The following is a 19089-nucleotide window of genomic DNA, read 5'->3' as shown; positions in this document are numbered from 1 at the left end:
TTTCTGGTCCCCGCCACTATTAGTATATATTAATTCTATAAAATAACAGAATTCATTGTGATTTTCATTTGTTAGTAGAGGAAAAAGGTCTTGATTTGTATTGTTTATTTTGAGTGTTTTAGAATGTGTCCTACTGTGTATCCCAGGCTGACCTTAAATTCAAGGTCTTACCTCATTCTCCCCAGTGCTGGAATTACAAGTGCATACTACCATGACCAACTTTGCAGTAAGGTTTGAATTGAGTAATGGATAGTACTTAAACAACAAATGACTAGATTACCTTGCCATAATGGTTAGTCTGGTGACTTATACAAAATGTGTAGTTCCCAACTCTATGAACAACAAAGACAGCAAAAACTGGTAATGTATGGGCCATAAACTTGAGTACTCAGGGACATTATGGTATGAATATAATGCCATGCGGCATCATGGTGGAAATTAGTTATTCTTGTTAGAGAAGTTTTCTGAAGTCTGTTTTGCACACCTAAATATATAAATATATTCAGCAATATATTCTTCCTTTTCTCAAATACTTAACTAGTCCTTTTTGTAAAATAAGACATAATCTCATTCTTTTTTCTTTCTTTATTACTTTTATTCTTGGACTTCAGATTTATGATTTACAGATAAAGTACTGACTCTTATTTGACATCAGCTCACTAAGTGAAGAGACTGATGAGATAGATCATAGTTTCTTTCCTGGACTTCAGCTATTAAAATAACTAGTTTAAACTGTAAAATGCTCATTTTCTTTTGAGGAACAAGGCTTATTTTGCATGTGTTTATCCCTTTACATTTGAACATAAATATCTCACATCAGTTAAAAATAGATAATATGCTACTTTTGTTGAGTAAAATAATAAAAATAAATTCCATATTTTTCAATACTTTGCTAATATCTCCCTCAGTAAATGTTTAGCCAACAAGTACAGAAAACTGAAGTGCTAAATTGAAGAAGAGGAATACTGTGTTTGAAATTGTTCTGTCTTTAGGACATGCAGTTGCTCAACAAAGACTAGGATAACATTAGATGTTGTTTACAATGAAGCAGATAGAGCTGGAGATCATATTGTTAATTGAAGTAAACTAGATTAAAAATGACAAATGTCACAAATGCCTCATGTATGGAATCTATATTAAAAAGAAAACAAAATACAACAGAGATAAATTTGGAAGAGGAAAGGAATTATTGGGACCAGAGAAGCTAATGAAATTAATATAAACAAAGTACATGCTTTAGTCAGTGTTCTATTGCTGTGAAGAGACACTGTGACCGTGGCAACTCATAAAAGAAAACATTTAATTCGGGCTGGCTTACAGTTTCAGAGGTTTAGTTCATTATCATAATTGCGGGAAGCATGAAGCATACAGACAGTCATTGTTTTGGAGAGGTAGCTGAGAGTTCTACATCCAGATCAGGTGGTAGCAGGAAGAGAGGAAGCTTAGCTCGAGCCTTTGAAACCCCTAAGCCCAAGCCCCAGTGACATACTTCCTCCAACAAGGCCAGACCTACTCCCAACAAGGTCACACCTCCTAATAGTGCCACTCCCTGGTAACCAAGCATTCAAATTTATGAACTTACGGGACCATTTTTATTTTAACAACCACATTCCACTCCTTGGCCCCCATAGGCTTGTAGCCATATCATAATGCAAAAATGTATTCAGCCCTACTTCAAAAGTCCCATATATAAGTCTCATCAGTGTTTAAAAGTCCAAAGGCTCTTCTGAGATTCATAGCAATCTCTTAACTGTAACCCCCTGTAAATATAAAAATTGAAAAACAGATCATATACTTCCACCATGCAATGACACAGAAACCACAGTGGCACCAAATTCCAAAAGGAGCAAAGGGAGCGTAGTGAGGAAATATCGGACCAAATGAAGACTGAAAACCATCTGGGCATCCTTTAAATTCTCCATCTCCATGTCTGATGTCAAAACATGTCTGTGTAACAGTTCTAGCTGTTCTGGAACTAGCTCTTTTAGACCAGGCTGGTCTTGAACTCACAGAGATCTGGCTTCCTCTGCCTCCCAAGTTTTGGGATTAAAGGCATGTTCTACCTGGCTCAAAACATTCTTAAGATATCCAGGTCCTTTTAGTTTTGGTGACTGCTACACACTTTCTTGAGCTAGTTCCATTCCCTGTTAGCAGTTCTGCTAGTCAAGCATCTCACAACTCTGGTATCTACAGTATCTTGGGGTCTCCATGGCAATCCAGGGTTTCACCATCATAGCTCCATGCAGTGTTTTCTCCTGGCCTCCATGCAGGGACATTCCTGACACATGCCTGGCCTCAGCGCTTTCCTTAGCAATGAAGGGAGATTTCAAACCCTTTTCTTGCATCTTTGACTATAAAGCTAGAACCAGGTGGCTGAAGCTGCCAAGTTCTGCTGCTCACTGGGTCTGGAACATAGCTTGCTTTTTTGATTATATCTGCATCAGCTTTCTGTTTTGTTCACTGCCTAAGCTTGGCCATCCTGGATCTCACTCTGTACACCAGAGTGTAGACTTCAGACTCAGAGATCCATCTGCCTTTGCCTCCCGAGTGCTTTAATCCTGAGGAATTAAAGTGGTGTGCCATCATGCCCTGTCCTAAGCTTTTAATTCCTTTTCAGAAGTTGGAAGCTTAGCTGGGTGGGGTCTTGGCCCGAGTTTACTGCTTCCTTTATTCCATTTAGGATCAGACTTTTCTATAAACCTTTTATCTCCTTGAGCACTGGACTTAATTTCATTACACTTCCTAGTGTTTCTTTTCCTCCTTAAACAATACAGTTCATATTTTTTAGTTGCTCAGTTTGCTCTGCATAAATTTGACCACTAAAAACCATTCACTATGCAACATTGTCAATCCTAGCCTGTGTTTTGAAATGCCCTCTGCCAATGCCATTAATCCAAAACACTTCAATTTAGACTTAGGCAGATTGGTTTTGGACAAGGGCCCAAAGCAGCCTTCCCCCTCCCCCCACCCCGCCAAATACTGGAAGAACAATCCCTAGGCCACTTCTTAGTATTTGTTTCTGAAACCTCTTGAGCCAGCCATCATATCTGCATTGCTCTCAGCACCACTGTCTTCCATGCTCCTATTAGGATGGCTCTTTAAGCTCTCTACTCCAAGTGTTTGACTCCTTTCCTGATCCAAAATCCCAAAGTACACAATCCAACAAGAAACATGATCAGGCCCATCAGAACAATACCCCAATCCCTTGTACCAACTTCTGTTTTTGTCATTTTTCTTTTGCTGTAAACACATCACCACCGCGGCAACTGTTATAAAAGAAAACACTGAATTGGGTCTGTTTTACATTTTCAGAGATTTATCCATTATCATCATGGCAAGAAGTATAGTGGCATGCAGGCAGATGGTGCTGGAGAGGTAGCTGAGAGTTCTATAACCACACTAGCAGGCAGCAGGAAGAGAGAGGCTGGGCCTGGTTTGAGCTTCTGAAACATCAAAGCCCATCTTCAGTGACGTCCTCTAAAAGGCCACATGTACTCTAACAAGGTCACACCTCCTAATAGTGCCACTCCTTGGTGGCCATTCAAATCAGTGAGCCTGTGGGGGGCATTTTGATTCAAACCACCACAGTATGTTATACACATATATGAAAACGCTGTGATGAAATCTGTTTGAATAATTATAATACGATTCTGGAAGAGGAAACATTATTTATAACTTCCAAACTTAGAGTTGGGTAAATGTCTGTTTGTATCCCTGGTGCTTCTTGGAGACTCTTTTAGTGCTTTCTCTTGATTGCAGTAATAAGGATAATATAAAATAGTGACCGTGTTGATGTGACTGGAAGGAAAGGAATAGAAATACAAATGAAATCAATAATTCTACAAATAAGTTTCATGATTCAATTCTGGCTGTATGAAGTAGACAGGAAATCTCTTGGTAGTTACCTTGATATTTCTATTCCTTCCATAGCTTTTTATATTTTTGTCCAAAGTGATTCATGATATACTGAAATTAAAAGAAGGCTTGTTTCCCAAGCAAATAGTAGGGTTTCTCTGTATTTATATTAAGCTTATGTTTTTTTATTTTTTTTAGTTTTTTTGTATTATATAGTCTGTTTTTCTCCATTTTCTGTAACCTTATATGATAAATATAATCTTTTAATTATATTTTTGGTAAATTATATAAATACCCAATTACTAAAACTGAAAAATTCTACTCTTCGCTGTACCTACTTCTGGAGTTTAGAGAGGAAACAATGTCAGTTGTCAGGGGTGAATGTCAGACTGTGGAACTTTTTGTTTCTCTTTTCTTTCTTTTTTTGATTTTGCATCTTCTTTAGTGAGAGTTAGAAGTAAATTAAACGTTTTTATTCTCTTCTAGTTTTTCATAGGTACCTGTGAATTATATTAACCTAAAGCATAGAACGGAGGGACATGCCCTTCCTCTGTTGGTCTGAGAAGTATAGAGAAGAGGGGCTTGCCCTTCTGTGTTGGTCTAAAGAAGTGTAGACAGGAGGGACATCCCCTTTTCTATCTTGTAAGCTATACCAAACTAATTTTTTGATAAAGAAGATGGTAGGTTTTTGTGGTGATTTTATCAGAGCTAAATTATAATAACCAAGTTACATTTATGATAATCAGTTTCTAGAAATATTATAGCATTAGAATTACATAAAATTGTCTGCTATTAAAATGATGTTATAAGTCAATATTGGAATTTTTATACTGAGTGACTTAGAATATATACATACACAGATGTTAGTATATATTCTTTTAAGATTATTTTTTCAGGCCCTTTTATTGTACTAAAAAAGCAGTCAAAATTATAAAAATGTCCTAACTATAAAATTTCATAAGCTAGTTAGGTTTTCCATTGCTGTGATAAAACACCATGACAAGGAAGGATTTATTTGGGCTTATGGTTCCAGAGGTAAAGGGTCTGTCACGGCAGGGAGGGGTCAACCATGGCAGCTAAAGCAACACGCTGAATATTCATGTCTTAAATCACAAGCAGGAAGCAGAGTGAATGGGGGAATGGCAGGAGTCTTTTAAACCGTGTAAGTCTGCTCACAGTGCCACACTCCCCAACTACAAGGCCATGCCTCCCAAGCCTTCCCAAATAGTGCCAGCAACCCAGACCAAGTATGCTAACATCCTTGCCTATGGGGTACACTGTCACTTGAACCACTACAGTGGTTATAATCTCAGGACTTGAAGGTATAGGCAAAGCAGATCAGGACTGAGACCAGCCCTTGCCATGTAAAATTCACTGCCTTAAAAAGTAAATTGTTGAAAAGAGTTATTTATTTATTTATTTACTTACTTACTTTTGTGTGACTGGAGGGACAGCCGTGGGTGCTGGCAACAAAAACTTAATTTACTGTTATTTAATAATTAAGGATTTCCTTGCTGCTACTGGAGGTTTGTTTGTTTGTTTGTTTGTTTGTTTGTTTTGAAAATTACTGTGTTTCTAGGATGGCCTTGAACCTGGGCCATCCCTCCCAGCCTCAGAAATATGGGTATTACCAAGGAAATTGGGGTTCCCTTTCAGGTTCTTAGTTATTTGTTAATTATGTAATTTCAATTCTTATGGAAGCTCAAGAACAAATTTATTAAAGTTTGGGAGTGAAAGACTCCCCGCTGGGCGTCTTCCCTCGGGAGAGACCCCAAGCCCAAAGACCAGTCAAAGCACGCAGCCGGATGCAAGCAGCAAGAGGTTTATTTGGGGTACACAGGTACCTGCGGGCGACAAAGCCTCTCGGGGACTTTGCGCCCCGCAGGTTGGGGGTGAGGGGTTTTTATAGGGGAGCAAAAAGCAAGGTTTACAGAAGCGAGATGCAGGGTGGTAAATTGTTAACCTAGATAACATTGAGGGGACTGCTTGGCGGTTTATTGTTCCTCTCATCCTGCCTTCCCCTTTTCTGGCTGGCGACTAGATGTCTGATAGCATAGCCCCTGATCCGTGATGAGCCCCGCTTTCTACGTGACTCAGGCCTCGCAATCTTCTCTTTCTTTGTTCCTATGACCTATCCATAAATCTTATGTTTCGCAGCCAGATGAGGCTATCTTTGCTCAGGTGTCTTTGCTCAGCATTGTGGAGGTCCTGAATTAGGCCTGTTATTTGTTCAGCGCTCTGGAGGTCCTGACTCCGGAGGCCTTAATGGAGCTTGCTATCTGAAAACCTTTGCAGAGCGTTATAACTGTGGTTAAGGTTAAAAACCAGTTTTAACTGTGACCCCAATGAAGTTGGGGTCCTTCATTCCCTCATTTTATGTTTTTATCATGGAGTAAAACCTTTTACTCCAGTATTTACAGGATCTCTTTCTCGCTTTGGCTCAATTTTTGGTACTGGCTGGTTAAGACCAGGGTTTGAATGACTGAAAGTTTGTCCTTAGTAAATTGAATCAACCGATTTACAATGCAAGGGCCAACTGTAAGAATTAACATCAACAGGATTATGGGTCCCATTAGGGAAGAGATTAAGGTAGTGAACCAGGGGGATCGGTTCCAAAGCCCTTCGTACCATGTCTGCTGGGCCTCAAATTCTTTCTTACGTTTTTCTAGCCTTTCTTTTAACTTATCTAAGGTTTCAGTTACCACTCCGGTGTTATCAGTATAAAAACAACATTCCTCTCTTAAGGCTGCGCAAAGCCCTCCTTCCTTTAGAAAGAGCAAATCTAATCCTCTCCGGTTTTGCAGCACCACTTCGGATAAGGAAGCTAATGACTCCGTCAGGGCTCTAACCGACTTTTCAAGGGCCCTCAGGTCCTCATTCATAGCTTGATGTAAAAGCATATATTGGTCCGTGCGCACCAGGGCGGCGGCCCCAGTGCCTATTCCTGCCGCCACCCCCCCCACCCCTAGGAGCACGGCCAGGGTCAAGGTAACAGCCTCCCGCTTTTCCTTTTGGGGTAAGTATCCGTAATATTGGAGGACGGTCTCATCCGAGTGGTATGTGATGCGTGGCCAAATTTGTACCAGAACACAATACTCATGAGTTTGGTTGAATACTGCTGCCGATACACAGGGAGTCAGGCCAGTGTTACACGCCCAAATGGTCCCCTCCGGTGGAATTAAATAATAGTCCCCCTTGATGACGGTCGTGGTGGAAGTGCAAAAGGGCCGGCCAAACGCAGCTCCTATGCAAGATCCGGTGCCTGTCACCTGGGTAAGGGTTAGATGGTGATCCATGCCCTGGCAGGTGGGGGGTGGCGAAGTGACATTACTATGGTTACCCCAGAGGGCTATCCCTTCATAGTATGGGGGACTTGGGTTAAGGCAGAGCCAGCAGTTGTTGGCCCGATCTGGATCTGAATGATTTAAGGCCTGGTAAGCCCCCCTAATGAGACCTAAAAGACGATCTCCCGTTCCTCTTTCCGGCTCAATTGTGGCTGCTGGGGGGTTAGGGGTGGGAGTTGGGCCATGGGTCCTAGGTGGACTGGGCATAACAGGTAGTACATTGTGCTTAATTGATGGTCCCTTATATTCCTGTACGGATGGAAGCCGCTGGTCTGCCAAAACTTGATTAGGGCCGACTGGTATGGCCGCTGTCTTTACCTCAAGTTGTATTTTGAATATCACCCCTTTATCTGTCCCTGACATATGCCAGCGTAGTCCCCAGGTATAACCTTTCTGCCATTCCCGGGCTTGTCTACCCTTGTCAGTGAATGTAATGTTAAGGGGCAGCGAAGTGGTTCCTGCCCCATTTTTAACCCAGCCTTTCTTGACAATAATTTTGTCCCAGGAGGAGGAGGGATTCCAGTAGGCATCCCCAGTGGTTTCACATGTCCATTGAGCACAGAAGTATTGTTCATATCCGCCACAAGCATATGCTTTGTCTCTGCTTCTATCATCCCTAGGGCATACATAGAAATCTAATGAAGCCAGCCTATCTTTAGCCCAATTGTCCCTGCATCCGGGGGAAGTTTGTATGTGTCCGGATGAGCTAACCTCCATAGTCGCACGCCTGGCGCGTGGCAGGTTGTCCTCAGGGTTGGTAGGATCCTCGATGGGAACATCCCAGGTGTCTAAACCAGCTGCTAATTGGCAAAAGTCTGGGGTCAGGGGCGGCCACCAGGTGTTGAGGGCATGCTGGCCAGTTTTTTTCCAGACTATTTCCCCGGTCTGGGAAATAATCTGCCAAGTTAAGGAGTAAATTATGTGGGGGCTTCCATTACGAGCCCCCATGGATCCCGAGATCAACATTGGAAAGAGTAATACCCATAACATTATTCCCGCACCAGTCTTATCTTTAGGGGGTTCTGGGAACGTTGGGCCTTCCATCCTTTCTTCTGGCTAGTCGTCTGTTCTCCTGGGCTGGCGGCTTTCACGTGTGAGGCGTGGATCCAAGCAGCAATTCCGTCCACCTTAAGCGCCGTTGGGGTGGTCAGGAGAACAGTGAACGGTCCTCTCCAGCGCGGTTCCAGGTTCTTGGTCTGATGTCTGCGGACCCAAACGGTGTCTCCAATCTGGTACTGATGGGGCACCACCGGCTGGTTGAGGCTGTCTTGGTAGGCTGCTGCCAGGGGTTTCCAGACCTCTTGTTGTACCAGCTGCAGGGCCTGTAAATGGGCTTGTAGAGAAGGGGAGTTAGCATAGTCTGCAATGTCCGTATCGAAGAAATGTACGGCTGGAGGTGGTGCCCCATACAATATTTCAAATGGGGTAAGGCCATGTGGCCCAGGAGTATTCCTGGCTCGATATAGAGCCAGGGGTAGGAGCAACACCCAATCCTTTGTACCAGTTGCGAGTGCTAATTTAGACAAAGTCTCCTTAATAGTTCTGTTCATACGTTCTACCTGTCCTGAACTCTGGGGTCTATAAGCACAATGTAATTTCCAATCAATCCCCAGTAACTTGGCCACCAACTGACTTACCTGGGAGACGAAGGCTGGCCCGTTATCAGATCCCAATACCTTTGGCATCCCGTATCGGGGAAAAATTTCTTCCAATAACTTCTTGGCAACCATCCTGGCTGTTTCATGTTTGGTGGGATAGGCCTCTACCCATCCTGAGAAGGTGTCTATAAAAACCAGCAAGTATCTGTATCCATACAAACCAGGTTTAATTTCGGTGAAGTCTATTTCCCAGTGGATGCCAGGCCGGTGTCCTCGGAGACGCACCCCTTGGAGGGTTTTCGAGTGGCCTGTATTAATTTGGGCACAGGCCCTGCAATTGTCTATTGTCTGTTGGAGTACCCTATCCCTGTTCAGGAGGAACTGTCCAGTCTCCATTCTGTCTAGGAGGATTTTCATTTTCTTTGTACCCAAATGGGTCAATTTATGTAAGTAGTTTATAAGTTCATGGGTTATTTTTATGGGCACTGCTATTTTTCCCCGATAAATCCACCGTCTATTAGCTGAGTTGTATTCTGCCCCCAATTTTTGGAGCATGTGTATGTCCTCTTTATCATAGGCCCAGTCTATTGTGGATTGGACGGCCTCGGATATTAGGGGAAGAATTTGTGGTCCCAATGCAGCCTCTCGGGCTGCTTCATCCGCCCGCCGATTTCCCCTGGCCTCGGCGTGATCTCCTTTTTGGTGCCCGGGACAATGCATAATGCTCAGTCTTTTGGGGAGGAATAAGGCCTCTAATAGAGCAAGGATCTCTGCTTTATTTTTAATTTCCTTGCCTTCTGAGGTCAGGAGCCCTCGTCTCCGGTATATTTCTCCATGTATGTGTGCAGTGGCGAAGGCATATCGACTATCAGTATAAACATTCAGCTTCTTACCTTCTGCCAATCTAAGAGCTTGAGTTAAAGCGATGAGTTCAGCTCGTTGGGCCGAGGTGCCGCTGGGTAAGGCACTGGCCCAGATTACCTGGGTCTCCGTGGTAACTGCGGCTCCCGCCCTACGTTCTCCATTCAGCAGGTAGCTGCTCCCATCAGTGTACCAGGTGTGGTCCGCATCTGGGAGGGGCTGATCAGTCAAGTCCGTCCGGGTTCCGTGCATTTCTGCGAGGATCTGAAGGCAGTCATGCTGGTCTGGTCCTTCCGGTGCGGGTAGCAAGGTCGCCGGATTAAGGGCGACTACAGGTCCGAACTGGATTCGGTCCGTATCCAACAGCAAGGATTGGTAGTGGGTCATGCGGGCGTTGGAGAGCCATCGGTCAGGGGGCTGCTTAATCAAGGCCTCGACGGCATGGGGTGCCAGAATGGTCAAGGGCTGTCCCAAAGTCAGTTTGCCAGCATCCTTAATAAGGACGGCAATGGCTGCTACCATCCGTAGGCAAGGGGGCCAGCCTGAGGCCACTGGGTCTAATTTCTTTGATAAGTATGCGACAGGGCGCTTCCATGGTCCAAGTCTTTGGGTCAAAACCCCCTTGGCATATCCTTGTTTTTCATCAACAAACAGTTCGAATGGCTTAGTAACGTCCGGCAGACTCAGCGCCGGGGAGGAGAGGAGGGCCCGTTTGATGTTCTCGAAAGCCCTTTGTTGTTTATCTGTCCATTCAAATGGGACCCCCTGCTTGGTAAGGGGATAGAGGGGAGCTGCCATTTCAGCGAAGCCTGGTATCCATAAGCGGCAGAACCCAGCTGTCCCCAGGAATTCCCTCAACTGGCGGGGGTTTCGGGGTACAGGTATGCGGGATACAGTCGCTTTGCGTGCGGCTGTGAGCCAACGCTGTCCCTTTTCTAACTTATATCCCAGATAAATCACCTCAGTCTGGCATATCTGGGCCTTTTTGGCGGATGCCCGATAGCCCAGCCGTCCCAGGGTCTGCAACAGGGCCCCCGTACCTTGTCGGCAGTCATGTTCTGTGGGGGCTGCCAGCAAAAGATCATCCACATACTGGAGCAGGATCAATGACGGGTGTTGAACTCTGAAGTCTGCAAGGTCCCGGTGCAAAGCCTCATCAAATAGGGTGGGGCTATTCTTATAGCCCTGTGGGAGCCGGGTCCACGTCAGTTGGCCTGAAATCCCCAATTCGGGGTCCCTCCATTCGAAGGCGAAAAGGGGTTGACTTTTGGGGCTTAATCTGAGACAGAAGAAGGCGTCCTTCAAGTCTAGCACCGTGTACCAGGTGTGAGAAGGTGGCAGGGTACTTAGTAAATTATACGGATTGGGGACGGTCGGATGTATGTCTTCAACTCTCTTATTTACCTCCCTGAGGTCCTGCACCGGCCTGTAATCCTTCGTCCCTGGTTTCTTTACTGGGAGGAGGGGGGTATTCCAAGGTGACCGGCAGGGGGTCAGGATGCCTTCTTCTAATAGCCTCTTGATATGTGGCCTTATCCCCTGGTAGGCCTCATTTGACATGGGGTATTGCTTGACTGAGATCGGAGTGGCTGAGGCCTTTAGGGCTACAATCAATGGGGGCTGCTGTAGCGCTAGCCCCATGCCTCCCGTCTCAGCCCATGCCTGTGGGTACTCTGTAAGCCATATGTCCAAGTCCCTGGCCCCTTGTACCTTGGGGTCCTGTTCATATAGCCGGTATTCGTCCTCCAATTGTAAAGTCAAGACCTGGAGGGGGTCCCCGTTTGGGCCCGACACTCGAACTCCTGCCCCCTCAAAATGAATTTGGGCTTTCAGTTTGGTGAGTAAGTCTCGCCCTAGTAATGGATAGGGGCAGTCTGGAACGTGTAGGAAAGAATGAGTTACTTTACCAGTTGCTAATTGCACCTTCCGTTCGGTGGTCCAGCGATATTGTCTTCCGCCAGTGGCTCCTTGTACCCAAGCGGTCCGTCCACTGAGCGGTCCAGGTGACCGGGTAAGAACCGAATGCTGAGCTCCAGTATCCACTAGGAAAGTGACCGGCTGCCCCCCAACATCAAGTGTTAACCTGGGCTCAGGGGGGGGCTCCTGGCCCTGACCTCCCTAGTCCTCATCTAGGGCCAGGAGTGAGGCTCGTGGTTTGGGGCCTCTAGATTTACGAGTATTTTTAGGGCAGTCCTTCGCCCAGTGTCCTCTTTCCTTGCAGTAGGCGCATTGGTCGCGTTCCACGCGAGGGCCTCTTCGCTCTCCCACCCTATCTCCCTGTCGACTTTCCTGGCTCTGAACTGCGGCGGCCAAGAGGCGGCTCAATTCCCTGTTCCTTTTTCTATCTCTAGCCTCCTCCTTCTCCTCTGCTTCCCTTCTCAATCTATCTTCCCTTTCTTCTTTCTCTCTACGGATACGGTCCTCTCTCTCTTCTTGAGTCTCCCTTTTGTTGAAGATCTTCTCTGCCTCCTTAAGTAGATCCTGTAACGTATACCCCTGCAAGTTCTCCAGCCTCTGTAACTTGTTCCTGATGTCAGGTGCTGACTGACAGATAAAGGACATCGACAAGCCGTTAGCCTGTCCTGGGTCCTCGGGATCATAAGGCGTATACATACGATATGCTTCCTTAAGCCTTTCTAAAAAGGCTGCTGGAGACTCATCTGCCCCTTGAATCGTTTGCTTTACCTGTGCCAAATTTGTGGGGCGACGACCAGCCCCTCGGAGACCCGCAATAAGCAACTGGCGATAAAGGCGTAGGTGTGCCCTACCTGCGATCGTGGTAAAATCCCAGTCAGGTCTAGTGAGGGGGAAGGCAGCATCAATCTCGTTGGGCAATTGGGTTGGCCTCCCATCTTCTCCGGGAACCTGCTTTCGTGCTTCTACGAAGACCCTTTGTTTTTCCTCAGAAGTGAGGAGGGTCTGTAATAATTGTTGGCAATCGTCCCATGTTGGTTGGTGTGTGAGTAAAATAGACTCTATTAAGCTGGTTAATGCCACAGGATCCTTGGAGAAGGGAGGATTGTGTTGTTTCCAGTTATATAGATCAGAGGCGGAAAAGGGCCAGTATTGAAACTGGCCGTTATTTCCCTGTCGCAGGGGAAATGCTTGAGAGGTGGAGTCCGGGGGAGACGGTTCACGCTTTCCCCGGAGCCTGCTAGCGACAGGGGAGGCAATAGGTGGGGAGCTCCGTGACGAGGGTGAGGGGGTCGCAGGATCCGCTTCATTACTTCCGGGTTCCTGCTGGGGGTTGTAGGGGGGAGGATCTTCGGATAGGAGGTCGACAAGAGGGGAATCTGGGTCAGGGGGGAGGACAGATGGCTGCTTATGGGTCTCCTTCGGTCCCCCATGTAGTTTGGGGGTCTCCTCCTTCGTCAGTGCCGGATAAAGGGAGGAGACTGTAGGGACGGGGGTCTTTGATAGGGAAGGCGGAGGAGGGGAAGGCGGCGGCAGAGAAGGCGGAGGAGGCGGAGAAGGCGGAGACGGAGGCGGAGAAGGGGCCGAAGGAGTGAGACCTAGGGAGGGTTGGGATTTCCCTGGAAAAACAAAGGGAGCCACCCAGGGGGGTGGGTCGTTAGCCAAACTCTCCCAAGTAACGATGTAAGCGACTTGGTCAGGGCGCCCATGGGGCCCTTTATCGAGGACTCGTTCCTTGACCTGCAAAATAACATTCTTGCTGAAAGTGCCGTCCCGCGGCCAGCCCACATTGAATGTGGGCCATTCCGAGGAACAGAGACTCTGCCATTTTTTCTTCTTGACTTCTAGCATTTGATTGCTCGCTCGTTTAGAGACATCTGACCAGTGATCTAGAGTCAGACTTAAAGGGGTGGTTAGAGACTGCCCCATGCTGGTGTTCCAACAACAAACAGGCAAACTTCAAAGATGCACGGTAGGACAAACAGACCGACAATCAGACACGCCACTCAAACGGAGGTTACCATAGGGGCTCCGGACACCCCCACCTCCCAAACGAACCCCGTACCTTCAGACGATTGGTCGTGGGTTCAGACAAATGAGCCCGAAAAAAAGAAAATCGAGCTTCCAAACTCCCGCGGGACGTCTCCCCGGGTGCGGGGGGGAAAGTTCGAGCCCGTCAGCTCCTCTCCAAGGCCCGCCCAAATACAAACCGACCCAGCTGAATCGCACAAATTCAAATTCGCAGCGCAACAATCAGACGCCAAAGACATAGGACATAGAACATAGTAGAACATAGGACAACATAGAACATAGAAGTGCTGGCCAGCTTGCCTCACCTCCCGACAGTGATTCGGCGGTCTCCGGGATAGGGGCCTCCAAATTCCCGGCCAATGCACCAAATGAAAGACTCCCCGCTGGGCGTCTTCCCTCGGGAGAGACCCCAAGCCCAAAGACCAGTCAAAGCACGCAGCCGGATGCAAGCAGCAAGAGGTTTATTTGGGGTACACAGGTACCTGCGGGCGACAAAGCCTCTCGGGGACTTTGCGCCCCGCAGGTTGGGGGTGAGGGGTTTTTATAGGGGAGCAAAAAGCAAGGTTTACAGAAGCGAGATGCAGGGTGGTAAATTGTTAACCTAGATAACATTGAGGGGACTGCTTGGCGGTTTATTGTTCCTCTCATCCTGCCTTCCCCTTTTCTGGCTGGCGACTAAATGTCTGATAGCATAGCCCCTGATCCGTGATGAGCCCCGCTTTCTACGTGACTCAGGCCTCGCAATCTTCTCTTTCTTTGTTCCTATGACCTATCCATAAATCTTATGTTTCGCAGCCAGATGAGGCTATCTTTGCTCAGGTGTCTTTGCTCAGCATTGTGGAGGTCCTGAATTAGGCCTGTTATTTGTTCAGCGCTCTGGAGGTCCTGACTCCGGAGGCCTTAATGGAGCTTGCTATCTGAAAACCTTTGCAGAGCGTTATAACTGTGGTTAAGGTTAAAAACCAGTTTTAACTGTGACCCCAATGAAGTTGGGGTCCTTCAGGAGCAAAACTACAGGCCAGGCAAGCTTTAAATCTTGGTGACAGCCAGGAGGAAGGAGATGAGAAAGAGAAAGGAAGTTAGGGTCTAATCAGTGCAACACATTCAGCAATGGAAGTTAGCAGGTAGCTGCATGGCGGAAGCGTGGGGACTTCAGGAAAGACTGAGGAAGCACAGAGTGGTAAAGAATGCATGTGGAGGCTGCTGGCCAGTATCTGAAAAAAAGATGTAGAGAAATGAGAAGGAAAACTTAAGCTTTTTGAGTCAAGACTCAGAAGAACTGACAGACTTTGCAGTACTATTTGACAGAAACCCTGTAAACTTGGGAGAGGTGCCTCTGGGAAGGAAAGGTACATTATCTCACTAAGGGGATAATTATTCCTCCCACCTCTGTAGCACAGCTTCAGGTAAATCAGCAGATTGACAGGTCCAGATGGATTAACTTTCAAAGGAGGTGGCAATACTGTGTAACATTCTAATCTTTCAGCAGATTGTACTGCCATGTCTCTATGCGGGTCAGAAGTAGAGCTCAAATTCTATTCTTTTGACCAGGAAGAAGTAACTTTTCCTTAGTGGGCTTCAGTAAGGCCTGTATAGCTCCAGTTTTTAATGTTGCATTAAGGAAGTGCCACTGTGATGTTTAACTTTCTGGTTATTACCAGGGAAACAGGAGGTAGGGTCCAAAGCTGACCATGAATGAAAGGTACATCCACGGTAAAGTCTTAGCTGCCAATCCATGGAACACTGGGATTATTGGCATGAGCTTATTTTATTATTTTATTATTATTTTCTGGCTTCCTTTACATTCTCATAAGTGAGAATTCTGTGTAAGCGTGTTCCCTTAATAAAATATTAGTCAGTTCCAATATAAATGTTACATCACATCGTGACCTAGAGCCACTCATGTTTGAGTGGCATTCTAATTTGCTTAGTCATTGGCTTTTAATTATCTGTAAACATTCACATACACATGATATGTAATTTTTATATATGATAAAATACACTCTTTTAAAGAAAATACTTTGAAATTTGACCAGTATAACCACAAACAAAATACAGTGTTTTCTCTTGACCTCACAGCAAGCCTCTCTCACCCACAGTCATCTTTTCTTCTTCCTTAGTCGCGGGTGGTCCTTTTCCATTACTGTGAATTGGTACTTCTCAACCTCCGCTCCACCTTAACACTGTTAGTATTTTAGTAAGTGGGATTTTGGAGGGAGCCAGAGTGTCGTACTTTGTCATGTAGGTATTTTAGCAGCATCTCTGGACCTCTGCCCATCAGCTGCCAGTGGATCTCTCCTTCCACTTTCTCAGTTGTGACAACTGAGATGCCTATTGCCAAATGCCCTCTTGGAGCAAAAGGGCATGCACCCACCTGAGAACCATGGCTTACTCTAAGATCATTCTTCCAGTGCTAGCGTTTCACCCAAATAGAACTATATAGGATATGGTCTCTGTACCTCTTTCTTTCTGCTCAATAGAATGACTCAAGATTTATAAAGGCTGTTATACAAATGCTATTTGCTTTCTTTTTATTGAGTGGGAGGTCCATATTTAGTAATAGGCTACATTCTATTTAACTATTTCCTTTTTATATTTCTCTGAATCTCTCATTGAATTTAACATTTATTTTTGAGAATATTTTTCATTAATTGATTCTTTTACTAGTTACCCGTCACAGTGTTCATTTTTCATATTTTTTGGATGTTGACCACATTTTTAATTTCATGATGATTGCAGGTTTGCTTTTAATTTTTAAAAATAATAGTGGATACTTTTTGGCAGAGAGTTACTTGTATATCGTCTTAATTTTCTAAGGTGATCGTTTTTGTTTGGAGCTGGGCACAAAGGCACACACTTATAGCCCCAGTGCTCTGGAGTGTGAGGCAGGAACATGCTGAGTACAGTGTCCATGCCATAGTGGGATCATAAAAAGCTTTCCTTGTAAACTTAGATATCCTTATCAATTATTAGTTATGCATACAAATGCAATTCTCGCTGTGGTAAATGTGGGATGATGGATGATATCTGTCAGCCTTTTAAGACTAATTAAAAAATTACATCATGGACACCTCACCCAGACTGTTCTCTCTGCCTGTTGTATGTGTGTACATATGTACAGGAATACAGTAGTTCGTCCTTACCTGTAGCTTCACCTTTCATGGTCAGTTACACAGTACCAGCCAAAGTCTGAAAGTATTAAGTAGGAAATTCCAAAACTTAGTAAGTTATAATCTGAAAATCACATGTTGTTATAGGTAATCTAATGAGATCCTCTGTTACCTACTCACTTTTTCCTGTCCTGCATGTGAAATATCCCATCTAGATGTGTGCTATGGTGCTATGTGTATATGTGGTTTGCCTGTTAGTCATTTAGTGGCCATTCTGATAATTGCCAATTGTAATATAATATTACTGATGTTCAGTTAATTTACTTAATGGCTCCAGTATGCACAGTGGAATGCTGTCATTTTCTTGTGAGAAGTTATCGTTGCTTTATTTTGTTATTAGTGTTACTGTTAACCCTGTTCACTTCAGTATGGATGTTTGATTCTATCTAGTTGTAATATTCTACCATGTTGTTTTTCTTCCTAGACAGTGATATCGGAAAACTGTTATCCTGCTTCAAAATGTCTGATAAACAAACTGAGTGGATAGAAAACTGCCGAAGACAGTTCTGTAAAACAATGAAGTCCAGGCCGGATGCAGTCAGTGGAGGTGGTGAGTGTGCTATTTTCTACTGGGATCTGCCTGCATAAAATTATTTCAGCAGAAGCTGTGGCTCCTGAAGATTTCTACCTGTGCGTGCAGGAAACATAATGCTAGTTGGGAAAGTCCACTGCCCCCTCCTTCTCAAGGGACCTATAATTCCGAGAGAATCAAAGGCCAAAGAATTCCTAAGCGTTTTTACAGACTGGCCTGTCTATACATGTAGCCAGCAGGTTTGAGGTTTCCGTCTTTCCTGAGGCTGCAGTTTATCTGGTTTAAACAGTCGTCTTTCATATATGGTGTTGCTGTATCTTTGTAGAACTCTTACCAGTTTTCCAGTAACGTAAGTATCTTAGAAACATCACTAGGCGTCCACCAACGAAACTGAATGATTCCTAAGGAAGCTTTGTTTTGAAGGAATGCCTCCAGTTTAAACTTATCAGCAAGTTTAACCTCAGTTGTTTACATGTGCTGTAGTTTCCCGAAGCCGTAACATTGATCTGATTCTGTTTTAAGATAGATTTCCTAAAAGCTATCATTTAGAAGTGACTTCATTTCATCAGCCATACTTAGAGGGTTTCATATTTGTTGTAAAATTAAAATCAAGAATTTAAAAATTAACTTTACACCTTGCTGGAAAATGGTCTTTTTAGAGATGAATAAAATATTTATATAGCAACAAAATCACAAATTATTCTCCACAGTATGAGTATAAATGAGCAGTTAAACCATGTTTAGTCTTCCTGAAGATTTACAAAGTGCAGTGGTGGTGCATGTCTTTAATCTCAGCACTCTGGAAATAGAGGCAGGTGGATCTCTGTGAGTTTGAGATCAGGATGGTCTATAGAGGGAGTTACAAGACAGGCTCCAAAGTTGCAGAGAAACCCTATCATCTTGAAAAAAATATAGATATAATATTTATTAAAATATATACATATATATGATACTATATAAACTATATATATATATATATATGTTTAATATTTTAGTTAGGGTTTCCATTGCTGTGAAGAGACACCATGACCATGGCTAAATCTTATAAAATCCAACATTTAATTGGGGCTTGCTTACTGGTTCAGAAGTTTAGTTCATTGGCATCATGACAGGAAGCATGGTGGCTTGCAGGCAGACGGGTCTGGAGAAGTAATTGAAAGTTCAACATTTGGATCTGCAGGCTGCAGGAAGACAGGGTGAATCATTAGGCCTTGCTTAAACTTCTAAAACCTCAAAGCCCACTCCCAGTGACACACTTCCTCCAACAAGACCACACCTACTCTAACAAGGCCACACCTTTAATAATGCCATTCCCTGTGAGCCTATGGGCATGATTTATAAATATGTGTGTGTGTGTGTGTGTGTATGAATGACTTGGATGTATATATATATGTATATAATTAGCTCTTGATTGTATAATAGAGATATTTAAAATGGATTTTCTCAGTGGGTTTTGCACATGCCCAAAAATGCATAATAAATTAGGAGAGGAGTGGCTTGGAATGAATGGTTCATTTAAATACCTCCTAAAATGTAGTTTTAAGTGTTTCTGTTTCACAGAGAAACAAGAGAAATGTCACTTGGCTATCCATTATCTTTTTGAAATGGGATGTATAAACTCAATAGATGAGAGTTCTTTTTGGTAACTAGGGCACTGTCCACATCCTCTTCCTCAGTTATTCTTTGTTGATTCTGTGTCCACCTACTGCGAGCTACTTCCAATTATAGATCCATTCTTCTCTGCCTGATGCTTAGTTGCTTACACAAGACTCATTTATACCCCA

The 19089-nt window shown here is 44.5% G+C and overlaps 2 protein-coding genes across 3 annotated transcripts in view; one reads left to right on the top strand and one right to left on the bottom strand.

The window, feature by feature from the left end:
• Tbc1d32 (TBC1 domain family member 32) overlaps positions 1 to 19089 on the top strand; it is a 207107-nt gene that overhangs the window by 130839 nt on the left and 57179 nt on the right. For both annotated transcript variants that reach the window (XR_015739040.1, XM_048425064.3), the window contains exon 26: positions 17198 to 17323. Coding sequence is in view for 1 of the 2 variants with exons in the window: in XM_048425064.3 (XP_048281021.3) it covers positions 17198 to 17323 (126 nt within the window). In the remaining variant the exon portion in view is untranslated. The remainder of the gene's footprint in view (positions 1 to 17197; positions 17324 to 19089) is intronic.
• LOC148123540 (uncharacterized) lies at positions 8189 to 13747 on the bottom strand. Its single transcript, XM_087896289.1, is given in 1 exon segment — positions 8189 to 13747. A coding segment is annotated over 1 exon segment (5313 nt). The 5' UTR covers positions 13502 to 13747.

This window comes from Myodes glareolus, chromosome 1 (assembly GCF_982192425.1).
Source record: "Myodes glareolus chromosome 1, mMyoGla1.1, whole genome shotgun sequence".
In the NCBI taxonomy this organism is placed as follows: Eukaryota; Metazoa; Chordata; class Mammalia; order Rodentia; family Cricetidae; genus Myodes; species Myodes glareolus.
The sequence above is the reverse complement of the archived record's forward strand: the minus strand, read 5'-3'. Positions and strand labels throughout refer to the sequence as shown.